Source organism: Nanorana parkeri, unplaced genomic scaffold (assembly GCF_000935625.1).
Source record: "Nanorana parkeri isolate BGI_ZX_2015 unplaced genomic scaffold, ASM93562v1 scaffold201, whole genome shotgun sequence".
Taxonomy (NCBI): domain Eukaryota; kingdom Metazoa; phylum Chordata; class Amphibia; order Anura; family Dicroglossidae; genus Nanorana; species Nanorana parkeri.
Window position 1 is genome coordinate 227,006 of NW_017306469.1, and position 9,527 is coordinate 236,532.

The following is a 9,527-nucleotide window of genomic DNA, read 5'->3' on the forward strand; positions in this document are numbered from 1 at the left end:
ATACCGGAGGTATAAGGCTAGGCATCGGAGCATTTGGGTGAGTACGAGTACTCGTCCAAATACTCGGCATTGATACCGATACTAGTATCGGTAGCGGTGCATCCCTAGCTGTAATCACACATGGATCTAATACCTGCAGCTAGATACAAATGATCGCCAGGTGATAGTCTGTCTCTCCATGTGTGATATATCTGAACACGGATGGACAGCTGGGGCCGCTTGCTATGTACAGGCGGCCGCAGCTGTCCAGATGTGACCTGTGTCTCCTGCCGCAGCATTACACAGATTCTTGCTGCAGGAATCCTGCTTCTGGAGATGACGCCTCATAAGTGTGAATAAGACCTAATATTTCTTTTCTTTGGGTTGTGATGCAACGGACATTGATATCCATGTGTAAAAGTCCTCTTTACAGGGAATCCTGTCCCACCTCAACCAAACTGACCTTCTCCGTCAACTCCTCTCCACACACAGTTATTACCTTTTTCTGTCACTTGCTCCTCCCTTTTCCGATTGTAAGCTCTCACTACCAGGGCCCACCTAATTATCTTATTTGGACTAGTATTGTAACTGTCTCCCTTTGTATTGGAAAGTGCAGCACACACTGTTGGCATTATAGAAATCCTGTATTATAATAACAAAAATGTGTGACTGTTTTGTCTTGCAGTAAGTTGCTGTCTAAGGAAGGAGACGTCACTGGAGAGTTCACATTCCGCCCCCATGTCACAGGCATATTGAACGCATGTTGATGGCCGGCCGGCCCTTTTGAACATACAATGGCTCTTCGTGCTGGTCTCAGATTGTTGATTGGTTGTGGAGCTGTAAGCAGACGGCAGGTTATCAGAAGCTTCTGCCTGGTGCACAGGATACAGGCTGCCAGTTCTGGTACAAATCATGGCAGTCCCAAAACTCCAGGTGAGAGATTCTTTACTATTCAAGGTAGTTCCAGTAGTATCTGTGATGGGGTTCCTATAATCAGTTTAATAAAGTGGCGGCGTCTGTTGGTACAGGTGACAAGCTAAAGCTGGCCATACATCTGCCTGCAGGCCGAGGAAAAGAAATCTAATAGAATCTAACAGCGTGGATGGAGGTAACCCTCCCTGCTGGGCTATTGTATTCTGACTGCCGGTGACCTACTGCTGTCAGAATACTCAAACAGGAATTGCAGCTGATTGGCTGCAGTTAGTGTTTGCCCAACCCAGCTACGGCTATAAAAGTCAATTTGAGAGTTCAACTTTTGTCTTGCCGGCAGGACCACCCACTGTTGGAATTTTGGCCAATTCCGGTCAGACACCTGACACTCTAACCGTGTATGGCCAGATTGACACTGTAAATATTTCCATGCCTGATTTGAAGGACATTATTTTAACAGAATATAAAACGTATTCGGTGGCTCTGAAAATAGGTAAAGACAGAGTAAGATTATTCTTCATTGGGCTCATTCTAAAACACCTGCTTGCCTATAATGGAACAATCAAGGAACTGTTTGTCCAGACTGCGAGTGATCACAATCACATTGATATCAATATTTCAGAATCCAATAATAAATACATAGGGATCTATTTCTAAATGTTCTCACACAGGATTTACACAACGTTTACCCAGAATTCACACGTTTTTCTAATTGGATTCATTATTCACACGATTTACTGTGAACATTCTGAGTTTCTTTAGTAAATCAGCCTTTATGTGTGGCCCTTTGGTGATGTCAGGGGCTGCACTGGAGTCCCTCTGTATCAGGGAAGATGGCCACCGCTCTTCTATGTGAATGATTTGTTTTGTTATATTTTCCTGCAGATTTGAGCAGCTTTGTTTCTCGGTCACACACATGTGGAGAATTGAACGCAGCTCACGTGGGTCAGGAAGTCACGTTGTGCGGCTGGCTTCAGTATCAGAGGTGAGTGCTGGGTGCATGCAGAATTTTGCGCTACGTACAGTCTCCTTTTCTTTTCTCAACGATAGAAATGAGGGGGAATGTCATCCAAAATATAACGGCCTACATTCCCTTGTGTGGAATCCAGTAACTTGCTTTGTAGGTATTGTATAGGCACTATCTGGATTTGAATGGCATAGTAAAGGAATGACTTCCTCAATAAGATATGTACATACATTGGGGGGAATTTATCAAGACTGGAGCAGACAAAATCTGGAGCAGCTGTGCATGGTAACCAATCAGCTCCCCTCTTCAGTTTGTTCAGTTAAGAATTGAAAATGAAAGAGAGAAGCTGATTGGTTGCCATGTGCAACTGCTCCAGTTTTTGTCCCACTTTTGATAAATTCCCTTCATTGTTGTTACAGTGCAAGGACATGGATTGTTCATACACAGAAAACAGACTCTCCAGCTATTCTACGGTGCCTTCCCTTACAAGGAACCTGGGCTGATATCCTGGTCCTTCTCTACCCAGTAAAATCTAGGCTGGTAACTAACCTGGTGGTAGTAAAGGAAGGATCAGGATGGCAGGCAGTCTTCTGTCTTTATAAATCCATGTATACAAACAGGCCCACCAATAAATGTTAGTGACATCTCATGGAATTAGTCACAATTGTAAGGATGGATGTATGTATTCGAAGGGCAGTCTCTCTCTTCAAAATAAACAACGATGGCTTAACATTGCCACTGCTGGTGAATCCAGCCTTTGCTATCTTGCAGTGCAGGACACCAGTGTGCCACTGCATCTCCATAGAGACAATCTAGTTCTGTGATGATCTATGTGTGGGACAACAGCACGCAGTGGGGCGACCCATCAGATTCACCTGATGGGTCTCTAGAACATCCCAGCGTTGTGTCTAGCTCTGCATAAAGCTGGCCATACACCTATAGATTATCTGCAGATTTTCTATGGTCCGATGGAAAAACGTGCAACAGATTCCTCCATCTACACTAAACTGTGTGGATGGAGGAATCTCCTGCTGGGCCAAGCTTCAGTATCTTGCTAGTCGGTCTCGCTGGCTGTTTATATCCCTGAACAATGCCTGCATCCAATCGGATTGTTCCGGTATTTTGAGAGCCAGCGGGGCCGACTAGCAAGATTCTGAAGCTTGGCCCAGTGGGAGATTCCTCTATCCACACAGTTTAGCGTAGGTGGAGGAATCTGTTGCACTTTTTCCATCTGACCATAGAAAATCTGCAGATAATCTATAGGTGTATGGCCAGTTTTAGATGGATTCACTGGCAGCAATACTGTTTGGTCTTAGACATTTATTGTAAAGAGACACTGATACATGTATACTACAACTGTTTCTACTTGGTGCATCTGTTATAAGTGGATGGAAACCCCAACAATGAACTTCTCTTATTTGTTTCATTTTGGTCTGTTAAATATATTGTGAGAAATATTTGCCGTGTTTGTTTGTTTGATAAGTGCAAGAATAAAAACCCTGTTGATCTTATCAGACATTCAGAGCTGTCCTGCGTCCTCTGCTCGATCCCTGTGTTACCTCAAGCAGCCTTCCGATTTGTTATCTTGAACCACAGAATGAATAGCCTTTATGTTGTAGAGAGTGGTTGAGTAGTTTAGCAAAACACATAAGGCAGTACTGACACCACCCAGTCCACACACAGCAGGGCTCAAGAATTGAGTGCATTTTTTTGCAGATTATAAGGTATTTTAACTCTTTTTTTTTTTATAAGGTATATTTGTACTTGTAGGGGCTTTGTAAAGACATAAAACATTGAAAACTCTGCATGTATTGTAGATTTCTATTTTTTTTTTGCCTTGAAGTATGCTTTATGGCAAACTCCAAGCACTTTGGATAAAGTGAGGAAATGTTAGAACCTTTGCCAGGTTTTTAAGGGAAAATCTGGGTGGATATAAACAGACATTCTTAGTAGGTTGTGTTGGACCTTTTACAATCCATCAGTTGTTTAGCAGTTGTATTAATATCTGTATAAGATAAAAACCTCTTTTACATCCTCATTCTATATCTTCCCCAACGGAACGCTGTGATAGGATGTGAAACTGCTAAAAAGACAAAGGGGGGGATTTATCAAAACTGGAGCAGTTGCCGGTGGGCAAACAATCGGCTTCTATCTTTAGTTTGCTCAGCTAAGACTTGAAAATGAAAGATAGTAGCTGATTGGTTACCAAGCACAGCTCCTCCAGATTTGGCTTTTCCAGTTTTGTTTAATTCTCTTCTAAGTGTTGTATCCAGAGCAGTGACAGAGTGACCAATGGGGAAGACAGCCAAGATCTGCAGGTGGTCCCCTTGTAGAGAACTATTGTTTATTAATGTATGGATTGAAATCATGGTCCTGTTAATAATACCCCCTCTTTTTTTCTTTCCACAGAGGAGATATGTTTCTTATACTGAGGGATTTCCATGGACTGACGCAGGTTATTCTCCCAGAGGAGGAGGTATGCATGCTGTTAGTTGACTGTCTGGTTGGGATTTGTCTATAAGATTAAGTGCAGCTTTGATCAGGAACCAAATAGTGTCTCTAGCAAGAATTAGAGAGCTCCAAGAAATAGAAGTTTCCTTGTTTCCAATATCTGAGCTCATCACCTAATATAACCGATTGAGTGTATGGTCATCACAAGCCTGGGCATAAGATGTAAAGCTGCATAAGCAGAGGTTATCTTCAGTGAAAGCCACGTTTAAAATCAGTAGATCCAGAGACGTAGGCAGCTGAATTTATATACATATCTTTTACTTGTGTTGTAAACGTCAAAGTTGTCTCCTTTGCTACCACCTCTTTATTCTGCCTATAGGTCCCTTAATGCGTTTAGTTGGCTTCACTGACCAATAGGCAGGAGGTGGCATTGAACCAAGCTCAACTTCTATAGAAAAGATTATCTTAGGGGTAGGCAACTTCGGCATTCCATTTGTCGCTGAACTACACATCCTATTAGGCATTGCAAGTCTCTGACAGCCACAGGCATGACTCCCAGAGGCAAGGCATGATGTGATTTGGAGTTTCACCACAGCTGGAGTGCTGTGGTTGCCTACCCCTAGGTTATCTGATCTTCACTTGTGCTGTTGTCCTGGGACCAGGGCCGGCCTGAGGCAGAAAAGGCAGCCTCCATGGATGCCATACTGTGGGGGGTGTAGCTGATCTGGGCCCCGGTGGTCTGAGTTATCCCTATCCCAGCAAAGGCATCACAGGCTGAACTTGAATTTACATGTGAGCTACATAGGACAAAGACAACTACATACGTTCCTATACACTAGAATATACATGAAACAGAACTTCTATGCTGTCTGAATGTTATCTGTTACAGCTTTCCATTGGCAAAGGGGAGAGCTCCCCAGCGGGGTTATGGATGGCCTTGAAGGCTTAGTGAGGCGTAGCTCCTTGCCTGTCCATAACAGAGATGTGCTATTTTGTATTGTGTTGTCTTTTAAATCCTCTCATTTTATAGATACTTTAATCTGCTTTCCCTGATTTTTTATTTTTTTTTTCTTTGGCAGCATGGCACTGAGGTGAGGAATCAGATGAAAAGGACCCCTTTAGAGTCCGTGCTCCTGGTAAAGGGAACAGTCATAGCCCGCCCGTCTGGCCAGGAGAATCCTGTGAGTCTTTCCTTTTTCTTATCAGTCTCAAGTTGCAATCTGATTGTACAATGTACGATCTCCTTTAGTTTTACCAACAATAGATGTTGGTAAAACTAAAGGAGGGATGATCTTACAGTCTGTGGTTGTTGTAACCTTATTTTGGGTACTTGCATTTTGTAGAATTTTACTGTTCAGTGTTTACATAGTCTGTCATTATTCTGTTTGTCTTTTACCAGTTGTACTGTGTGTTCTGATTCTAGAATATGCCCACAGGAGCCATTGAAGTTCAGGTGAAGGAAGTGCAGATCCTGAACCCCTGCAGACCGCTGCCCTTTGAGATTAAAGACTTTGTGAAGGTGATTCTTAGCTTTGTCCTATTTATCTTTTCCCCTACACATCTGTTATTGATTTTACATTTGTGTGTTAAGGTTAATACTCAGGACCTCTGATTACAACCACTAAAGTTGCTAATTTAAAGCTGACCTGAGCTTTGCTCATGCAGCGCATACAGGTAAATTTTAATGGTTTCCCCATGTTTTCCTGATGCTATGTGTGGACATTACCAGTGAGGTGAAATACATGGTACTTCCATGTATGAGGGGCACGTGACTCATTCCCACATTAACAGCTTTGGTAATTGGCTGCTCAGGTTTCTAGCACTGTAAAGCTGGCCATACACCTATAGATTATCTGCAGATTTTCTGTGGTCAGATGAAAAACGTGCAACAGATTCCTCCATCTACGCTAAACTGTGTGGATGGAGGAATCTCCCACTGGGCCAGGCTTCAGTATCTTGCTAGTTGGCCCCACTGGCTCTCAAAACACCCAAGTAATGCCTGCATCCAATCAGATTGTTCAGATATGTTGACAGCCACTGGGGCCGACTAGCAAGATACTGAAGCCTGGCCCAGTGGGAGATTCCTCCATTCACACAGTTTAGCATAGATGGAGGAATCTGTTGCGCGTTTTTCATCTGACCACAGAAAATCTGCAGATAATCTATAGGTGTATGGCCAGCTTTAGGTGGGGACGGGGAGAGAGTCCTCAGCACTGTGTAAGCTCCAAGTCTTGATACTTGGCTTTGCTTCTGGTGGAGTGAATACAAGGTAAGCACATGAAGATGATTTGGGCAGCATTAAAGCAAACTCGTATGGACATAGCACCATTTAACCCCAGAGACAGAGTTGGTGTGTATATTTATTTGCATGCTACATTTTCAAATATGACTGACATCACACTGAACAGTGTTTTAAAAATTGTATTTTACTACCAGAAATCAGAAACTTTGAGAATGCAATACCGTTATCTGGACATTCGCAGTGCCCGGCTCCAGTACAACCTCAGAATAAGGTCCAAGATGGTGATGAAGATGAGAGAATATCTGTGTAACCAGCATGGTAAGTGTCAGTTCTTGGTGTCACTTTTTCATTTCCTTTTTAAGGGTAACAACGCTTCCTTCACTGCTGCAGTATTCTATATTGATGTCACCCTTTCAGCACTCCTGTAGGTGGGCTGGAGCTGTATATGCCAACGCACACAGCGCCCACATGTACTGTTGGGAAGTCTGCCTAACAGTACCCTTTGTACTGCCCTCTAGGCTTGAACGAAGTGGCTCAGGGAGGGAGAGACGAAGTGATTCTCTTCTTCCAGAGCCTTTGTCCACAGATCAATAAAAGAGCTGCCGCATGACTGACATAAAAAAGGAATTTAGCTCATACATTAGCATTGCCATCTTTATTACACTATTCTTATTTGTGTTCTGTTGACTTGAAATCTACTTTAATATTACAATAATATCAATATTTAAAAGAACCAGCCTGCAATGGATTCATATAGAGGACATTATGGCTGGTATATTGGAAGCATGGTTTTCTTGCATTCTCCTTTTTTAAAATTTATTTTTAGTTGAAGCTTTTAAACTAATATTTATATTTGGTCTTCTATATACACAATTTCTGTTTTACAAATTTACGTAAACCAAACTGCTATTGTTATTAATTTTGGCAATACCAATGGTGAGGGAGACGCTAGAGGCATAATATCTGTATGAGAAGGTATACCTTCCTTCTGTAACATGTCTGAGTTCCTGCTGTGTCCTTATTTGCCATTTATATGCAAAGTGTGAAGATTTATTTTGTATGATGAGTTACAAGAGTGTGTTCTTTTGTTTCAGGATTTGTGGACGTTGAAACACCAACTTTGTTTAAAAGAACCCCGGGGGTATGTGCTCTGGTTTGCTTGTCTTGTGCAGGGACTGGGCAGTGGCTCCTTGGGTAAGAGCAGTGAACTGAATGAATGAAAGATTTGCTGGAGACCAGGGTTCGAATCCTGCGGTCGTCAGCTCACCTAATGGGCTGTAACTTGTAAAGTGCAATATGGAAGCTGAATTACTGAATATGTGCAGGTGAAGTATCTGTCCGTATTATCAGTCTTCCTATAGTAATGTATCGGAGATCTCTGTCTGGCTCTGCACAGTGTACTCAGCCTGATCGTTCCTCTCCACACACATACCACTTCTTTATGGAAGGAATTGCCCATCCTATATCACTGGTTGTATATGGAGCTGTCTCTCCTTACTTATCCCTTCTTTCATTGTTATGACCCAATTTGTTTTTTTTATTGCCAGGGTGCTAAAGAATTTGTGGTGCCAACCCAGGAGCATGGCAAATTTTACTCTTTGCCTCAGAGCCCTCAGCAGTTCAAACAACTTCTTATGGTTGGTGGACTGGACAGGTGAGACTGCAAAGTACATTAGTCAGTTCAACTCCTTTTCCTTATGGCTACCGTTTGTTTTAGTTGATCATATCATTTGTTAATGTTATTAAAGTGAATTTATATTTAAATGTTACAGAAAACCTACACTGAGAAACATGCTTTTATTTCCAATGTTGACCTTTCCTTCTGAAAATGCTACAAACTTGGCTGTCACACAATTAGCTTTATAAAAATCACTGACCCGGAGCAAGTATGCAGATCAGGAGTTCTGGACTCAAATTAGTGGCCCAGAACAAGGGTGCAGATCTGGATCTGGAAGTGCTGCACGTTTGTTTTGGGAATACATTTACTGACCCAGAACAACTATGCAGATCTGGAGTTCTGGATTAAATGTACTGACCCGGAAAAAGTATGCAGATCTGGACGTTCTGGACTTGTGCTGCATGTTTGTTTTGGGTTAGTGACTGAAAATGAACAGAGACAGTCAGGCAATTAGCATTTTGTGAAGGAGATCAGCTGTGGGTAGTTTTCTTTAAAGTGACATTAAACCCTCAGATTTTTTAACATAAACCAATACTGTAATGTGTGCCTTACTGTAATCCATGGTAGTTTCCCTTCCCTATGCTGCTCTTCCTTTTAAATCCTCATGTCTTCTCATGCTTGGGGAGTACTTCCCTTTGCAGCTGGTTGCCTCTTCCTGTAGTGCTGGCTCAGGTTTCAAACCAACACACAGACACAGTGTATCCATTTCAGAGACTAGGCAGTCTGCTGCAAAACAGAAGTTCTGCCCAGCATGAGAAGAGATACAGATTTAAAAGGAAGAGCAGCAAAGAGAAGGGAAACAACCATGGATTACAGTAAGGCACACATTACAGTATTGTTTTATGTTAACAAATCGGAGGGTTTAATGTCCCTTTAACCAGAAGCTATGTTTGCTGTCTTGTCAGGATCATTAAATGAACAATAGTTGAAGGTCTGAAATACCTAAAGTGACAAAATTAAAGGTGGGGGGTGGGGATTATCTGTAAGGAGGTAAATACTTGTCTCTCCTGCTCCCTGCTCATTGAACATTACTCTAGTGAAGAGGAATCGGCCCTCAACGTCTCTGCAGATGTACACTTCTGGAATTGTTGATCTCCTGTGTCCCCTGCAGCTCTTGGTGGTTACTCCCACCGACACCCACGTGACTTGTGTGTCCAGTCATGACAGCAGTCACCAGTGTCCAGTCATGACAGCAGTCACCAGGCACTATGGGAGACACAAGAGATTAACAGTCCCAGAAATGTGTTCCTGCAGAGTCTTTCGGGAGCAGTTCCTCTTCA

The 9,527-nt window shown here is 42.6% G+C and overlaps 1 protein-coding gene across 1 annotated transcript in view; it reads left to right on the forward strand.

Annotated features, from left to right (window-relative positions):
- The first annotated feature begins 729 nt into the window (after positions 1-729).
- The window catches only part of DARS2 (aspartyl-tRNA synthetase 2, mitochondrial), a 24,690-nt gene continuing 15,892 nt past the window's right edge, over positions 730-9,527 (forward strand). Inside the window, exons 1-8 of the mRNA XM_018555541.1 lie at positions 730-912; positions 1,795-1,894; positions 4,286-4,352; positions 5,407-5,508; positions 5,751-5,846; positions 6,764-6,887; positions 7,664-7,710; positions 8,117-8,223. Of these exons, the coding sequence (XP_018411043.1) occupies positions 774-912; positions 1,795-1,894; positions 4,286-4,352; positions 5,407-5,508; positions 5,751-5,846; positions 6,764-6,887; positions 7,664-7,710; positions 8,117-8,223 (782 nt within the window). The 5' untranslated portion in view covers positions 730-773. The remainder of the gene's footprint in view (positions 913-1,794; positions 1,895-4,285; positions 4,353-5,406; positions 5,509-5,750; positions 5,847-6,763; positions 6,888-7,663; positions 7,711-8,116; positions 8,224-9,527) is intronic.